The following is a 19,453-nucleotide window of genomic DNA, read 5'->3' as shown; positions in this document are numbered from 1 at the left end:
GAGGTTCCTTAAAAAACTAAAAATAGAACTACCGTATGACCCAGCAATCCCACTACTGGGCTTATACCCAGAGAAAACCATAATTCAAAAAGACACATGCACCCCAGTGTTCACTGCAGCACTATTTACAATATCCAGGTCATGGAAGAAACCTAAATGTCCATCAGCAGAGGAATTGATAAAGATGTGGTACATATATACAATGGACTATTACTCAGCCATAAAACAGAACGAAATTGAGTTATTTGTAGAGACATGGATGGACCCAGAGACTGTCATACACAGTGAAGTAAGTCAGAAAGAGAAAAACAAATATCGTATATTAACGCATATATGTGGAATCTGAAACAACTGGTATCAACGATCTTATTTACAAGGTAGAAATAGAGACACAGACGTAGAGAACAAACATTTGGATACCAATGGGGCGGGGGAGGGAGGTGGGAAGAATTGGGAGACTGGGATTGACATATAAACACTATTGATACTATGTATAAAATAAATAACTAATGAGAACCTACTGTATAGCACAGGGAACTTTACTCATTGCTCTGTGGTGACCTAAATGGGAAGGAAATCCAAAAAAGTGGGGATATATGTATACGATAGCTGATTCACTTTGCTGTACAGTAGAAACTGACACAACATTGTAAAGCAACTATACTCCAATAAAAAAAAATTTTTTAAGTCTTCAGAAAAAGAATGAGAGGGCATTCACACTTGTATTTTCAAGCACTGTGAAGTACATACTGCACTGAGTAGGAACTCAAAAAAAAGTGGGATTTAAAATTTTTCATTGCATACTTTCAGTTTCCTGCCTTTTAAAATGCATGTTACATTAAAAATAGTACAACTTTTTTTCTGAGTGATTCCAGGTCAGTGTTTTAGTCATCTTGTCCTACACAGTGATGTAACTGTGTAAATTTATAGTGTTTCTGCTTCTTCCCTCCTCAGACAGCTAGCTCACACATCTTTGGCAATCATTTTAATTGTTACTTCTACAGCTTACTTCCTTTATTTGCCTCTAGACTGCCAGGGCCTAGAAGGACTAATATGCTTTTAAGTATTAAATATTTAATAATAGACTGAGCAATGGCCTCGGATCCAGAAGGGGCAAAATGATGCCATTTCCAACCCCCAAAGTCCTTTATCAATTCTAGTCCATCTGTCTTTAAAGCTGAGATTGTCTTGTTGTTATATTGAGGGAAACATATGAGAACCTTGCTCTAAGATAGCTTGTTGAAAGTCAGTAAGATCATTTTAAGTTTGGTCTTGAGAATAAAATCTTACAAACTTACTCAAGAATGCAGTGAATAAAATTTCTGTCAAGAAAAAAATAAAAGGTGGCTTTGGCTTCCTATCAAAGGTAAGGAAAGCACAACATGGCTCTTGTTGGTAATTACACCAGAAAGAGATATAGAACACAGATCATAAATGCAGTGCTTATCATGTAATTTTTATCATGTGGGCCTAGTAATTTCCTGAAACTAATCTTTGGACACTCTTACTTCTGTTTGGTGTTTTTGTCTCTTAATGAAAAAACTGAAATTTTTCAGAATTTGACCTAGAGTGTTTTAAAACTTGGTAGTTCATTTATTTAACACATGGCTCAGAGCTTTGCATAGAGTTCAAGTTTAATAAGTAATTGTATACTGATTGGCAGCAATGCTGATATCTTTACTGTTCCAAAAATACACACTCCACAGAAAGAATGCAGCCTATTCTGACAACTGAAACGTGGGGTATTTTGTCATGAGGACCTGTTGATAAAGGAGTTAATGAAACTGTTCTTAAAGCTGTCTTGTGATCAGACAAGAATATAAGGTTTTAAAAGGAAGAATGTTTAGAAAAGTTTCATAGGCCAGTACAAGTTTGTAAGAATGTAATCCTACCTTAAATTTGCCCCACTAAGAACCAATTCTTCAATTTATCTTGACATTTTTATTTTATAACACATTCCTAATTGGATTTCCATTAATTTATTTTGGAAGATAATCTGATGAGTATTTCAACTTCTCACAGCTCATAAATATTATTTTAAAAGTCAAAATGCATTAAAGCAAGAGAAAAAGAAGTTGGTGCTAGTTGTTAGCCATCTTCTATAAATAAGAGCAGTGGAAACAGGCAGATGAACTGAGGCAAATAAAATCTAGGATAGACTAATTTTTAAAAATTAACTCTGTGAATCAACTTCTTAATCCTTTTCCCTCTTCCTAATACTTTCAAAGCACTCAAGAGAACAAGGTAACATACCAAGTAATCTTAAGAATTGTCCAAAAATGCTCTGTTTTCTCAAGACAAAATTTCAGCTCCTGAGCACATGGCACACAGGACCTTTGACCAGTCCCCAGCATCTCTCCGTGTTCCCTCCTCCACAGGCTTCACCCCCAGCCACAGTGTTCCGGGTTCACCTGCCCTTTGGCTTCTGTGCCTCTGCAGCTGCTCAACCCTTTGTCTGGAATCCACACCACAGGCTTCTCTATGAAAATCGTACTCATCCCTCAACTAACAGATGAAGTTCATTTCTCCTGTGAAGTCTTTGCTATGTGTGACAGGGAGAGCTAGTGGGTTCCTCTTCCACAGTCAAATAACATTGTCCACATCAGTCTTATGGAACTTATTATTGTTTTACATAGCTTTCTTGTCCATTTGACTATGTTGTTTCCTATGGACAAGGACTGTGTTTAGCTCATCCTCAACCAAAAGAGCCTAATACATGACCTGCCTGGCAGATAATAAGCATTTTGTAAATGTTTGTAGAATGAATGAGTGAGGGTTAGTGAGTAAATGAATGAGTGACTGAAATACACATCAGCAATTTGTAATTTTTTTCAGTATGGCCAAAATTAAACCGTTAAACTGACATTCATTTTTAAATCAGAAAGGTTATTCAGTCACTGATTCAGTGTTTAATAAGTGTCCTCAGCAATACAAATGGAAGACATAAGAATACTCCTGAAAGACAAATAAGACATTGGCCCTGTTTCCAAGGAATTCAGTCTAGCTAGAAGGGATTACCCATACACACAAATAGGTAGGTATAATGCATTCTGAGTCTCAAAGGAGCACAGCTCAAAGGATTTAGAAGTAGGGGGCTCAGAGAGAGGACATCTATGCAAATGAAGCTACAGACAAATGTGGAGGCGAGAAACCACGCATTGTTTTTGAGAAACTTAATGCAGCTCTGCATTGCTGCAGCCTGAGATTAAAGGAAGCTGTGGTAGGAGGTGGGGCTAGACAGGTAGGAGGGGCCAGATCGTAAACAGCCCTGCAAATTATTTCCAGGGCCTTGTCATAAAGGAATGGGTGCACATTTGAAGGGTTGTAAACAAAAAGTCACAGGGTTAGATTTGTGTGGTCAGCTGTCGGAGGTGGGGAAAGGCAGATTGGAGAGAGAGAAGATTAAGGCAGACTTAATCCATTGTTTAAGTCCATTGTTATTACATATGGACCTATAATGTGAGTTCAAAATATAAAAATTATTAAAAACAAGAGTACTAAGCATCTTGTAGGAACTTTTGTATAAAAGTTTTTGTAAAAACTTCATTAAGTTATAAGGCTGAAGGATCTTTAGATTTTTATTAGGGCAAATAGGATAGATCGGTAAATGGGAAAAATACTGACTATTCCAACAGAAAAGCAAAAAAAGCTCATGTCACAATTTGGCCTTGTAAAGGAGCATGACATTAAACATGGGAACCCTGCTCTCTTCTGTGAGCCTCACTTTCCTCTAAAAATGAAAGATTCTGCTTACCTTACATAGTTTCCTGTAAAAAACAAATTAGCTATACAAAAACACTTCTTATGTTGAAGCACTACACAAATATAAGGTGTTTACACATTACTTTTTAAAATCTTTGATTTAAGTAAAGCAAATAGCCAATCTCCAAGAAGGCTGCAAACCTATTCCTAATTCGGCATCTATAAAGAGGCAATACATATCTCATCCCAGAAAACATAAGGGAACACTGTATTAGGTATTAAATGAAGGAAGGCAAGCCCATACAGACAACATCTGCCTATTCTACTTATAGGCATTGTTTTTTCTTCCTGGACTCCCATTAACGTTAATAAGAGTGGAGTGTGTACGTGTTAGTATGTCGATAGTGTGGCATTAACCCTCCTAAACACTAATGGATATAATGCACATACATTTCAGCAGAGCAAGCGATAGACTTCACTATTTTTAGTAACTATATACTGATGCAAACATGTTTTACAGTATACTGACTCAAATAAAAATAAAAATTGTAATTTGAGGGCTTCTTGGAGAAATGTCTGATTCTGTAAGACTTGGGTAGAAGATATACAAATGAGCCTGGAGTATCTTGTAGCGCCAGAAAGTAAGAATATGCTAAAACAAACCAAAAAACCCCCACAGTAATGGTGTGAGCAACAAAATAAAGTAGTACTGAGTTATAACCCAGAGTATTAAATAAATATCCATGAGTCCATACTGATAAAAATAAATGATTGAATAAATGTAAAAAAATGGAGGAGAAGAGACAAATGTTCTGTGCAAAATGAATTCCAAATATTTATTGGAATTTATTCCAAAAAATTTATAATATATTTACAAAATAATTTTATGTAGATACAGTTTTTTCAAGGAGGTGGAGTATAACTTGCCACTCCTTGAGTGTGAGCTACACATGGTGACTTCCTTCAGAAAATGAAATATGGAAAGGGGGTAAAAAAACAGTAACTCTGCAGTGGGGAGAACTGGCGAAGACTCCCTCAACCAGGTGATTAGGTCAACATCAGCAGTGATAAGTCAGGTTGATAGCATGTACCCTTGATACTATGTGATGAACTGGTCACTTTATATCTAGTCTTTCTCCCCAGAACCCACAACCCCAGTCTAGTCATGAGAAAAACATCAGACAAATCCCAATAGAGGGATATTCCAGAAAATACCTGACCAGTACTCCTCAAAACTGTCAAGGTCGTCAAAAACAAGGAAAGTCTGAGAAACTGTCAAAAGCAAGAGAAGCCTAAGGAAATGTGATAACTAAATGTAAGGTGGTATCCTGGATGTGTTCCTAGATCAGAAAAAGGACATTAGGCAAAAACTAAACAAATATGAATAAAACATGGACTTTAGTTAATAATAATGGATCAATATTGGTTTGGTAAGTAACAAATGTACCATATTAATATAAGATATATATAATAGAAAAAACTGGATATAGTGTATATGGAAACTGTTATCACAATTTTCCTGTAAATCTAAAACTGTTCTAAAATATAAATTTTATTTTTAAAATAGTATAATTTGAGTTGAAACTTACTCTGTTAAAAGTAATATTATTAAGAGGAAAGACAAAGACATGAACCAGACTTTTAAAAATGGAATCAAATGCACAAGGATTTCCAAATGCGTTGGAAAGTGATGTCTGTGTGGTCCGTTAGTAGGGCCTTTTTAGACTTTGAATGGCAGCAAAGTACTTGGTGATGATCCATGTAGGATTTAACTGTCTACATTATGGTATCATCTTAAATGCTTTGGAAGTTTGTATGAGCAGGAGGAATGAAAATGGTGAGATGTGTGTTCCACTTTTCCATGACCCAGTCCATTTAACTCTGCAGACACGTGTAAACATGACTCTTCCTTCTGTGATCTAAAAGACCTTACCTTCTGGTCCCCCAGACAGCGTGGGTTTCCTCAAATCCCTGTACAACGACTTACCATGGTGTGCTCTACCTGTCCACTTGTGTGTTGCTCCCTCCAGACTGGTCTCCTAGAAGGTGCGGATTTTGCCTTTCATCTCTGCAGCCACACCACTTTAAGGCCATGCTCGATACACAGTGGAGGCTCATATGTGATGTGTGGCAGTACATTTTTAGTGCTTATGCAACTGAATTTTACCATTTGAAGACTTGAGAGAAACCTAGAGACACTGGGTCTTGATTTATCTGTTCCAACCAAATACAAAAGTTCATCTCTTCCCCTACTTCAAGATAGGAAGCAATTTTAAAAGTTGTATGTTATTTAAACAGAGGAATGTATTGATACATTTAAAAGATTAAGCTTAAAATAGGTGTAAATATATACAGACACCTGAATGGAACCATATTGATGAAGAGTGGTCTCCTTTTCAAAGTTTAATTGGCACCACTTGGGGACATATGTATGCATATGGCTGATTCACTTTGGTGTACAACAGAAACTAACACAGTATTGTGAAGCAATTATATACTCCAATGGAGATCTATTAAATATATATATATTATATATATATAATGCACATACAATACAATCCAAACAAAAAAAAAAGAAAGATACATTCTCAGATCAGTTCTCCAATCTGACCCCACCTTCTGAATTCAAAGATATGAGGAAAGATGAACATAGAACTTAGTGAAAGAAATTGAAGAGAAGTGAAGGAAGTGGATCTGGAAATAGAAGCATATTTGGTTGTTGTTTTTTTTTTTTTTTTTTTTTTTTAAGGCAAGACTCGTTTATATTTAGAATGTTCTTTGTTAGCTAGAAATCTGTTAAAATGTTTCTTGAGTTGCATAAATAAACCCCACCCTACACAGTAAATAAACCAGGCCAGCACAAACATAAAAGCCAAGATTTAGAAAGGCAAATGTGATGAATACCTGAAGAACAACCACAGAGGGACAGAAATGTTATAAAAGAAAAAAGGAATGCAATGTGGAGACGGCCTGATGCGAAGCTAAAAGATCTTGCTACCTTGTCTCCCTGACTTTTCAACATGCAGGGGGTGATGAAAACAGGATACTATGTATGGCTAGTCTATTCCTTTTGAAAAATTTTTTTTCAGCACAATTATAAGACGTTTCAAACTCAGGAAGAGTGATTTGATTATAGTTCTATATAATCATTGTTAACCTACCTACATTGCCTAATTATAGGCTGAATTTATATGATTTCCTACACATCCCTCTGCCTAGAAATGTTTATTGTATGATCTTCTTTAGCACCCCAAATTTACCATTAAACATCACTTTGTTCTTAGGCTTTTTTGAAATATGAGATTGATTAATTTAAATATCAATACCTCTGAGAGGGCTGTTAGTTAGCTGGGGAAAGAGGGGTTGGGTGTCTGAGAGGAGGAGGCAGGTGAATGAAGCAAAGCAGGGTTTTGTTACAAAGGAAGTGAAAGGTCAAAGGTCAACTCCACAAATCTATCTGAGATTGGTACAAATAAAAGTGGAGTGAGTTTTGCAAGGTTTGGTTGTCCACATGCTTATTAGGATCAGGCACCTTTAGCCCTGACTCTTCAGTTCCTACTGGGATGAGAGCAAAGCTCTGGCAGGGATTTTATTCATCTCCAAGACCTTCCATCCCTCCTTGGTCTCTCCCCAGGGCTTCATTCCTCCTTTCTGCAGGTTCAGGGGAAACGAGGAGGGGTGTACCTGCCTCTTAATCCAGGGTTCAAATAATTACTCAAAATAGATCTTACATATTGTGTGCCTTTTCTAAGCATGCTCTTTACACATATTGTTTGATTTTGTCCCCACAACAGGCCTGTGTGATGGGTATCACCTCCATTTAACTAATGAGAGAAGAGACAGGTTAAAATCATTGACTTGCTGAAGTTGAACAGTTAACAAGTGGTGTCACTGAGGTTTGAACACTGATTGTTTCCCCCACAATGTCCACGTCTTTTCCTGCTGGGTCCCATTAAATTACTATGATCAACAGCTTTCCCTGATTTGAAGATTATCCTTCAGTTAATATTACATGGCACATCTTTGTCACTGTCACCTACCATCCTCCAAAATCCATGTTAGACTTTTTATTGGGCCAGTTTGATTTATTTCCTTCCCTGGGCTCTTCCTTATTTGCATTTATTGCTTTATTATGAAAAGAGGCTAAACTGAGATAAAATATCAAGATCACACCATCCTTGGAGGAATAAAATGTAGGAGTTACAATGCTGTAAGCATTCAGAGAAGACCTACTGGACATTTCAGAAGAACAATCTCTGAACACTGAAGTAGGTAAGCTTTTCTTTTAAAGAAATTATGAAGAATGAGAGGAAGAAGATGTTTTTCAGAAGTCCATGAAAAATCTGACTTGTTATATACATTAAGAATGGTAATGTAATACTAATAGACCTGCTCTACAAAGCTGTTTTTCAGTCGGCTGCTTTGTTTCATGTTCAGATTTCCTTTTAAATCGATAGCCCTTGCTTTGCTGTCTTCAGTTGAAGGCAAAATTTGCCTTCCAGTAAAACACACACACACACACAAAATGGGGGTGGAAATGAGTCAGCCATTTCCTGCCCCAAGATTCAAACCTACTTTGCTTTTCTGAAAACATGATTCAGGGTATCCAACAATAATTTAATTGGCTGTTCTGTAAATTACAGGGCTGACCACCGTATAAACACCAGAGAAATCACATGGGTATTCAGTAGTCAGCTATCATTTTTCTGATAATCTTCAGAACTTTCTATTTACATAATTATAAAGCACTGTATCACACAGGGTAATGGAAAAGTAAGTCTGTTTTCTATGCAACCTTCAACTTGTGTGATTTTTTATGCATAATACACATTATAAATTTATGACTCATCTATAGAGATGAAAAAATGTGGTCAGCACACCATATCTGAAATATAATAATGTATCTAATGAGAGTTTATAATATCCTCTGGTTTTAAGGGATGTAATCTTGACATAATAAGTCTATTTTATAACTGGTTGAATGATGGCCTTCAGGGGGACCAGTGTCAACTACAGGGAGATATGTGTGCTGCAGGTCTTTCTTTGCCCCGTTCTGTTTGATACGTCTATTACAGATGTAGATAAAAATATCAGAGATAAATTTATATAACCTATGGATGACAAACAATTGAGATAATGGAAAATAAAATAGATGATGGAATCATGATATGAAATACGACATGTTCATGTGACAGTCTGACTCTAAGAAGATGAAAGTCAGTTGGGATGACAGCACTGTCTTGCTTTTTGGTTTAGAAAATACATAATTTTTAAATGAGCTATACATTATAAATAATATGACTTTAAAGTAGTACATGAAAAAGTCTTGGAAGTTTTGAATTTATGGTAAGCTCACGACTTGTCACCAATGTATATGGCTGCCAGAAAAAGCTAATACAATTTGGGGTCGCGTTAATGGAATTAAATTATCTGGAATGAAGGAGGTGACAGGCATAATTGAAGTCTCCATTCTGTTCTGGTCAGACCACTCCGTAAATATAAGTTGATTTTGAATGATGTACTTCTAGGGTGATATAGGCAAAGTAAAGCTTATTAGGAGATCAGGAGTGAATGTGAAAGGACAGGCATAATTGACATTGAAATGTTTTAACCTGGAAAGAGAGAAATTAGGGGTGAGGCAAGGACCTGATAGATGTCTTGAAATATTCAGATAGTTGTCATTTTTATTTTTTAATTTTTTTAAATTTTTATTATTTTTTATTTTTATTTTTTATTTTTTTGTGGTACACAGGCCTCTCACTGTTGTGGCCTCTCCCGTTGCGGAGCACAGGCTCCGGACGCACAGGTTCAGTGGCCATGGCTCACAGGCCCAGCCACTCTGCGGCATGTGGGATCTTCCCAGACCGGGGCACGAACCCGTGTCCCCTGCATTGGCAGGCGGATTCTCAACCACTGCACCACCAGGGAAGCCCTGTCATTTTAAAATTTATCACAAATAGCAACAAGATATAGAAAAGAATCCATGAATATAAATTTCAATAGAGAAAAGATCTTTCTAATAGACCAGAGAGAAGGTGAACACCCTAAGGAAATGATTCATTCACCAACAGTAGTGTTGGGTACATTTAAAAAAATTATTTAAAAATATATGTATAATCACTGCTTATGTCTCAAGCATTGTGTTAAGCCCTGCAGATAAGGTAAAAAACAAAATAGGCACTGTCAAAAAACAAAATAGGCACCAGATCACTTCTGGTGTAGTTGGAGAGACGGACACTTAATAAATAATTGAATATTGTGATTACTTGCAATGAAAGAACTATAGAGAATGTGTAACTATTAATAGAGAGTTCATAGCTACACATAATTTAGAATGGAGGGTTAGGGAAAGCTCCTTTCAGGATCTGACCTTTAAGGACAGGACTTGAATGATAAGTAGGAACTAACCAAATAAAGAATGAGGACAAGAAGGAGGCAAGGGAGAATATTCTAGATGAAGAATGTATGCAGATTCTTCAGGAAAGAGCTTGGTCGTGGCTGGGACCTAGTGGGTAAGGAGAGGAGAGACATATTGGAGCCACAGGGCAGTAAGCTTTCTAAACTTTGCTCTGGAATAAGAATTTTGTCTAAGGGCAGTGAGGAGCTATTGAAGAGTTTTAACCAAGGAAGTGGCATAATCACATTTGGTTTTTAAGAAGTTCACTTTGGGTACAGTATAGAAAACAGATGGGAAGTAGAGGAAAGAGACTGAATGGACAGTAACCTTTTATATCCTGGCAAAGAAATGAATGTGACTTGAATTGTGATGGTGACATTGGAGATAGAAGAGGGGAAGGTGGGAGAGGTACTAATGGGGCGTAATCCACAAGACCTGGTGCTCTACTAATGAAGAGAGTGAAGGAGAGAGAGAGAGTCGTTGGAGAGCCCCAGAACTCCGGAATAAGCACCTTCCTGAGAAGGGGAACATGAAGGACAAATTGATTTGCTGTGGAGATCAGAAGGTCAGTTTTGAACATGCTAATTTTGATCTCGTGATCTTTGATTTCCATGAGATTTCATTTCATTTATTCAACCTATGACATAAGAAAGGCATGTTAGATAGATGGTTGGATATCTGGAGTCTGGTCAATTTTTAGACTTGCTACAGCAGAATCACCTGGAACTTTTGATTATTTGGCTACAGCCCAAGCCTTATATATTAGAACCTTCAAGAGAACATAGCCAATCTAATACCCTGAGGTTAGATGCAGTGGAAAAAATGGAAGTGATGTTTGATGCATCACTAGATAGTTGTACTAGTTAATCTTTAAACTTGACAACTTTGAATGACTATAATGTTATGACTAGAAAGATGGCAAGACCAAGAACTAACTCTGCTATTACTTTCTAAGAGTAAATGTTCTGATCAAGTCATGAAACATCTCTGAAGGAAGAGAGCCATCTCCAGATTCTTCTATTTACATTGCCAGGTTTGTTTCCCACGATGCTGCCATCTTGGCCAGAAACTAATTGTTGGAGGAACCAGGCTCTAGTCAGAGGCAACCACCTAATGGTTCCAGTGGTCCATGAGATAACCTTTCTTAAGAATCCAGCCAAATCGATGCATCATTCTGGATGGTAACTAATTTTCCAAATCAGATTTTCTCTTTGACTAGAGGGGAAAGGAGTGGGAAAAAGTAAAACTAGAAAAACAGAAGCATATGGATAAGTAAGAATGTAAGAGTTAAAGGGGGATCAAGCAGAGAGAGCAGCAAAGAGAAACAGAAGCAGAGTCACAAGTATGACAATTAGTAGAAAAAGGTTTAATGGACATCCTCTTGCCAGCAGATGACAATGTGGCTGGATTCCCCAGTTCATTATAGTTCATTTATTCAGCAAGTTTTTATTGAGCACCTATTATGTGCCAGAAACTGTACTAGGTGCTGGGAATATCAAATGAACAAAACTGTTGTCATGGACACCTCATTCTAGGTACATAGTGATGAGTGCCATGGAAAAAATTAAGGCAATGCTATAAGGACATGGATAGTGATGGTAGGATGGGCAGTTATCAGGAAATGAAGACCTTTCTGAGGAGGGAACATTAGCTGAGCCACCTGTGAGGCCACTGGGTAAAGAGCTTCTCAAGAAGAGAAAGTGGAAAGTACAAATGCTCTGATACAGAAGTGTGTTTGAGATGTTTATAAACCGAAAAAGTCTATGACATTGAACCCTGATGAACAAGGGCCAGCGTGAAAGGAGGTAAGATCAAGGAGAAAGGACAGTGCAGCTCATTCAGGGACTTGTAAGCCATGATTGGATTTTTCATTTTATTCTGAATGCAACAGGAAATTTTTGAGGATTTTGATCAAGGGGGTGGCATGATCACATTTGTGTGTTAGAGGAATTACTCTGGTTTGTGTGTGGAGACTCGATTGTAGAGGGTCAAGAGCAGAAGCAGGAGAGCAGTAAGGAGGCTACTCCAGCAGCCCAGGCAAGAAACAATGGTGGTCGCACAAGGTAGGAGCAGTGGAAGATACGGAAAATAGAGAAGGGGTACATCTTGAAATTAGCACCAACAAGAGTAGATGATGGATTGGGTAAGGGGGAGCAGTCAAGGATTATGCAAAGATTTTTGTTCTCAACAGCTGAATAAGATTTATTGAGATGGGAAAAACCAAAAAAGAACCAATGAGTTTGGTTTTGGACATATTAAATTTGAGAAGTTTCAATGAATGTCATTCATTCAGGTGAAGAAATTTGGTAGCTAGTTAGAAATGGGAGTCTGAGGTTCAGGAGATAAGTTAGGGCTGCAGATATGAATTTGGAGGTCATCACCTTATCAGTCCTGACAGTGTACCTGTTAAAATGGTTTCCTCTGCTCTATTTCTTACCCCCTACCTACCCATGCACCTTTATAAAGCCTTCATCACAAGAGGTGATATGGACATGTCTCTGTTTTCTGAGACCTGGTGGAGCCATAAATACCATAGTAACTGAAAGAGGGAAAAATAAATGAATGTAGGAGCTGGGAGACTAGTCTGTCTGGGCATTTGTTGAAATGGCGTAGGCAGAATGTAGCATCTCTCTCCTGGGTATAGGCCTCTATATCCAGTAACTCCTCACTACCTAATACAAGAGAAGAAGGAAGGAGTCTAGCTAGTTTGTTCTGTTTTACTAATCAGCTACTCACTGGGTCATTCATGAAGCCCTAGTTGGCCATTTGGTCAGAGTGATTTCTTTCAGAACTATTAATCATATCTGGTGCTACTTTGCTGTCCTAGCAAACATTTTTTACATTCAATAATTGCATGTTCCACTGCAGTTTGAAGAATTATACATTTCAGAGCAGTTGTTATCATTGATTTTGCATTTCAGTAACATTTCCTTTCTAATTCATCATTTTTATGATTGAAGCTTCTTAATGTGCTTACAATGCACCATATGTTACCATTGCTTAATTTTGTCCCAAAATATTCATTTCTAGCTCTAAGTGACAGGTAGACTGAATAAAATATGTGGATTTAGCTCTCTCTTCTCTTTTATCAGTAGCAGGAGACTTTGCTAAGTATTTACAGGTAATAAATGAGGACCTGAGTGGCTTGTAATTATACCCAGATAGCCTCATGAAAGAATTACTGTGCTTTCTCAAGACTTTAACTCATGACCAAAAATGATTATCATTGAATGACCATCTTGGAGGGCTCAACAGTTGTAAGGTTATGGGTAAAAATGTACAATATGACTAACTTCCCTAAACGTTACCATCCCACATTCTTATATTTGAGAGCTAAATATAAAAACCATGAGCCTTTGGAGCCTTGATTTTAAGATTTTTCCTTTAAAAATAATGCTGTTGTTCTCTAAGGACATGAGAACAGTCTTTATTTAGTTAAGCTAACCCAAAATAGAACAGAGGAAATTATTAAATGAGTGAACATATATCTTTCTTTGGGACCCATGCATGCCAAAACTGATGTGTCTTAAAAGTACAAGATGCCTTACAATAGGGAAAATATCTTCAAAAATGATTACACTGATCTTGAGAAAGGGATGCCTGATAGCCTCAATAATTACCCTGGAATTAACTACAATGCTGATGATTGCATTATTTACTGCAGTCTTATGAACAAGCAAACATTGTATTTTATAGCTGTACAGGACAGACGTTTATGGAAAGTAGCTATTAATGTGTCCCTTTATGTCCCACCTCTCTTTCAGAGAGAAGCCCCAAATCTAGAGAGGATACAGAGTGGAAAATTTCACTCCCAATTTAGACATCTCTCTAGACTCCAGAGGAAGCTGTTCAGCTGGCCTCTCCTGTAGTTGAAACCGAGCTGTACGACTGCATGATGAGTCACTGGGCCAATAGCCCAAGTGCCAGGCTGGAACATGAGCTACTGGATTGGACACACTCTGCCTCATGTCAGGAATACTGTTGTGTGAGAAATAAAAGAAACCTTCCCTGGAATTGATGTTGGTCAAAATTCTGATACACTTAGATGTTCTTTTAGCAGTTCTAATTTTTTTTGGGGGGGTGGAAATTCTGGGAGAACGCCAGAATCTGAGCTAGCATTCTTAGCTGCTATTTCAACAGCTGTTACATGTACAGCTAATAGCTGTTTGACTGGGTTTCTTAGAACTGCTCCTGACACAGGGCAGTGAAGCAACACTTTATACTGTATCTGTCTGAAATTCAAGACATACTTTGCTTAAGCCAAGGAAAAAAAGGTAATCATCTGCCAACATTTGCAAGAGTAATTAGGGATTCTAGAAAAATCTCTTCAGGGAAAACGTGAGGAAGGGTAAAAGAAAACTCTTGTCATTATTTTGGAAAATCTGAATTTCCAGACTGAGATTTTGAGACATCGCTAGTTGTCCCTTCTTCACCTATTTCACTCTTGGTGAAACTAGGTTTCAAATAACATATGTTACTGAAAGTCAGTAATGTGACTTTCAGTAAGATAGATCTAGCTTATAAGCAGGTAAAAGGCGCCTGAGAACAGCCTGCCTGCCATCCATGAACTCAGCACTCACAACAACCGGAAACAGTACCTGAACAGTACCTTTCATGGCGGGTGGTGTGTACACGCTCTGCTTCCTTTGCTTAGGGGATGCATTCTGTGACTGGATAAAGAGAAAAAAGTAATAAGTCTTATATTTGGATAAAAAGTACAATGTCATCAGCCCTTTGAAGGAAATAAACACCTAGTAACATTAGTTTATTTTAAAAAGAAAGAAAGAGATAGTACTAATTCTTTCCATTTTAGAGAAAAGTATAAGTCCCAGGACAAAATATACTCCAAAAGCTATGTCCATGGTATATTTATATCTGTTCATAGGATTGTCAGTTCTGGAGGGTTAATGAGAGTCCTTGCTAAGTAATATCAGTCTATAACCCTATGGAATTGAGATGTTCAATCTAGTAGCTCCATTTACTTGGAATTACAATGTTGAGGTAATATTCTTTTACATGTTCAAAAGCTCTTTCCTAACAAAACTGCTGCTTAACACTCTTAAGCACACTGGATCAGAATTAATTTATTGAGGCAGAAATTTTTTCACTAAAAATGATACAAATTGGAACAGAGGAACATATTTCAGAGTCAGAACCACAATAATAATATTTAAAGTTTAGATAGACATATTTATATATGTATAAGGCATTACTTATTATAATAAATTATATATATGTGGTCTACACCTCGATCAGATTATGTCAAAGACTCCTTTTTAATGGTGTGTCTACTTATATTTCAGTGTGTCAAAGGCAGGAGTTTTAGTGTCTAGAGCAATTATTTTTGCTTTGAAAAGTTCAAGTATAAATAGTTACAAGATACTTTTTGAGGATTGTTCTAGGCTTTCCATGCATATTAGAAAGAACATAATATACAGAGTCTGAAGAAGACTAGAAACTGTTTCACGAAGTTGTAAATAGAGCTTGAGGCATCTTTACTCATACATACTAAAGCTTAATTGCCCTCAAAGGAGTCATCAAGATGTTGGTATTTAGCTGATGCAAAAACAACCTATTAGAAAGTAAAAAATTCAACGAAATAGTTACCAAATCCATATCAATCAAAGCAAATGGTACAAGCAAATTTCTCCAAAATAGAGTGTTTTGATACTAGTCTATTATGCACAGATGCAGGCAGGGCAACTCTACATTAGTATAAATGTGTGGATTATTGAGCCTTCTGTTGTACCTCTGCTGTATTCTGTCACATTTGGTTGATTTTAAGAAGCATTCACTTCCAGGTTTTCTTATATGTTTATTTCCATATACATATTCAAAGATTAAGTAGAAAATTAATTACAGAAAAGTTGGTTTGTTTAGTAACAGTGGTAAAACAATAACTAATAAAAATTATATTTATGTAAGAGTTTTCAAAGCATTTCACATTTACAATCTCATTAAATTTTTAGAAAAGTCTGAGAGATACTTTCTGGTATTTTGTACTTTCTATATTTTCCACTGAGTTTTGCTAGATGCCTACTCATGTGGCCATGGGAATTGAGTATCAAGTCTGCATGAGTCCTACTCAATATTTTTTCCATTTCTGGGCACAAGTTTTCTCATTTTCTTGTATTCTGTGTATCCTATGTTATCAGCTCCCCTAGCACCCCTGTCCTTGGTTCATATTTTCAATCTGAACTCCTACATGTGTATGTGGAGACTGGCCTCAGGATCTGCTCTTGGCTCCACACACCAGAGGACTCTTAAGAGGTGTCTGTCCCCCACCTTCTGGTTCCAGGGTTCCAACATTGGCTGTCCCAACCTGTGATGGTCATACACAACCAGTCACCAAATTGAAATTATCAATACCATATCTTGCCTCTAAAATCAGTAGTTTATTTTAGAAGTTTTTCCAGGGGTTAGTATTTCATAGGTGGAGAATCAAGGGTAACCTAGAGGTGGAGATTTAATGACACCATTTTACTGTTTGTTCAGTTGGGGAAAGCAAATTAAATAGTTTTTACAACACAGTTATATTGATACCATATTTTATATCACATCAAATCAAACTGGTTGTGTTTTTAGTTGGTTGGACACATTTATATAGAGTATAAGAAAACTTACTTCTGCTTGTGTGTTGGTCACTCTCTTGTCATCTATTTCTGCAAGAGAAGTAGGTGTAATTATTAGAAAGTTGATATTTTTCCTTGTAATATGCTCATTAAATTTTCAATAACATGGAACAGAATGACTTAATAATTGCCTTATGCTTATACAAAATCCATGGCTTAGTCTAGTGGCTGAGAGGGCAGTGGGAGGCAGAAAGAAATAGTTTCCTTCTGAGATTACCCTCTCCCACAGGTTTAAAAAAGGCAGTAAAAAAGCATCCCTCCTGAAATTCCAAATTGCCCGCCTTCCAGCAGTCTGGAAGGGGAACCAGAGAAATGCCTCCTAGAACAACTGTTGGCATCATCAACCTCACAGTGCTAAGGCGTAAACAACCTCCTCTCCTCATGGATTTTGCAGCACTATTAAGTGTAACCTCTGTCAGTTTTCCTTAAGTTTGCCAGTAAGCAGAACAAACCTACTTTTCCACTCAGCCCAATCGCTGACTCTAAAAGAGGCACCCTCTTTTCTATATGCCCCTGGAAAGAATCAGTGACTTTGTCAGAAATATTTCTTGTGACACTTCTAGGGCAACTTCCACATAGTCTGTGTAAAAAAACAGTTGTGAGGAAGGGGAGAGAGGAGGAAGAGGTGCTCACATACTCCCCTTCCACAGAGCGAGGACATTCTGGGCTGGGCTTCTTTCCTACCTCCTCACCTACTTGGCGTGGATTCTGCCTCTTTGCTTCTAGACCCAATTGACCGTTCCTCACTTGTAGGTTAGTCCCAAAGCTGAGAGATTGATGCCATGGTTTAAATACTGAACGAGACATTCATCAAAGAATGTCTAAAAGCGAGTATAATTGTAACTTTGGTTTGTAACTCCGCATTTTGTTCTCTACATAATTTAAGAGGCTAGTGAATTTAAAGAATTATTAGTTTATGTTTTGGGCTACATAATGTATAAGGATGTAATTTTGTGATTTAAATAACCATAAGGGGTTGGGACAGAGGTTTGAAAGAAGTGTTTGTTATTGAAGTTAAACTAGTATAAATTCAAATTAAAGTGTCATAACTTCAGGGTTTTAAATGTAATCCCCATTGTAACTACAAAGAAAACAGCTATAGAATGTACACAAAAGGAAATGAGAAAGAAATTTGAACAATTCACTACAAAAAATTAACTAAACATGGGGCTTCCCTGGTGGTCCAGTGGTGAAGAATCCGCCTTCCAATGCAGGGGATGCAGGTACATCCCAGATTGGGGAACTAAGATCCCACATACCATGGGGCAGCTAAGCCAGTGCACCACAACTACTGAGCACGCAAGCCACAACTAGAGAGCCCACGTGCCACAACTAGAGAGAAGCCTGCATGTCACAACGAAAGATCCCATGTGTGGCAACTAAGACACAACACAGCCAAAAATAAAATAAATAAATAAATACATATTTTTTAAAAGCATAAAGGAAGACAGAAATTCAGGAAATGAGGGACAAAAAAGCTATAAGTCATATAGGAAACAAATAGCAAAATGACAGAAGGAAGTCTTATTAGTTACTTTAAATAAAAACAGATTAAAATCTTCAAAAGACCAAGATTAGCAAAATGGATAAGAACATATGATCCAATATGTACTACCTACAAGAGACTCACTTTAGATCCAAATATACAAATAGGGTAAAAGTCAAAGGATAGAAAAAACAATATGCAAATAGAAACCAAAAGAGAGCAGGGTGACTATACTAATATCAGACAAAATAGACTTCAAATCAAAAAAAGTTATGAGACAAAGAAGACATTATATATTAAGAAAAGTTTCAGTAGAGAAAGAAGATATAAAAATTATAAACATTTCTCTACCTAACAACAGACCATCAAAGTATCTGAGGCAAAACTAACAGAATTGAACAGAGAAATAAACTGTTCTGCAGTAATAGTTGGAGACTTCAATACCCCACTCTCAGTAATGTGTAGAGCAACCAGAAAGAAGATAAGTAGGGAAACAGAAGACTTAAACAACTTAATAAATCAAATATATCTAATAGACATATATAGAAGATTCTACCAATTACAATCGCATAAATAGTCTTCTCAAGTGTACATGGGAACTTTTTCCAGGAGAGACCATATGTAAGGCCACAAATTAAGTCTTTGTTTTTTTAACATTTTTATTGGAGTATAATTGCTTTACAATGGTGTGTTAGTTTTTGCTTTATAACAAAGTGAATCAGTTATACATATACATATATCCCCATATCTCCTCCCTCTTGCATCTCCCTCCCTCCCACCCTCCCTATCCAACTCTTCTAGCTGGTCACAAAGCACAGAGCTGATCTCCCTGTGCTATGAGACTGCTTCCCACTAGCTATTTTATATTTGATAGTGTATATATGGACATATATACACTACCACTCTCTCACTTTGTCCCAGCTTACCCTTTCCCCTCCCCATGTCCTCAAGTCCATTCTCTAGTAGGTCTGCATCTTTATTCCTGTCCTGCCCCTAGGTTCTTCATGACCACTTTCTTTTTTTTTTTTTTAGATTCCATATATATGTGTTAGCATACGGTACTTGTTTTTCACTTTCTGACTTATTTCACTCTGTATGACAGACTCTAGGTCCATCCACCTCACTAAAAATAACTCAATTTCGTTTCTTTTTATGGCTGAGTAATATTCCTCTGTATATATGTGCCACATCTTCTTTATCCATTCATCTGTTGATAGACACTTAGGTTGCTTCCAT

At 37.0% G+C, this 19,453-nt stretch overlaps 1 protein-coding gene across 2 annotated transcripts in view; it reads right to left on the bottom strand.

Moving 5' to 3' along the window:
• PPP1R1C (protein phosphatase 1 regulatory inhibitor subunit 1C) overlaps positions 1 to 19,453 on the bottom strand; it is a 129,591-nt gene that overhangs the window by 40,025 nt on the left and 70,113 nt on the right. For both annotated transcript variants that reach the window (XM_007114636.2, XM_007114637.2), the window contains exons 3-4: positions 16,724 to 16,761; positions 14,709 to 14,769 (exon numbers count right to left, since the gene is read on the bottom strand). In XM_007114636.2, the coding sequence (XP_007114698.1) occupies positions 14,709 to 14,769; positions 16,724 to 16,761 (99 nt within the window). The remainder of the gene's footprint in view (positions 1 to 14,708; positions 14,770 to 16,723; positions 16,762 to 19,453) is intronic.

Source organism: Physeter macrocephalus, chromosome 2 (assembly GCF_002837175.3).
Source record: "Physeter macrocephalus isolate SW-GA chromosome 2, ASM283717v5, whole genome shotgun sequence".
Lineage (NCBI taxonomy): Eukaryota > Metazoa > Chordata > Mammalia > Artiodactyla > Physeteridae > Physeter > Physeter macrocephalus.
The sequence above is the reverse complement of the archived record's forward strand: the minus strand, read 5'-3'. Positions and strand labels throughout refer to the sequence as shown.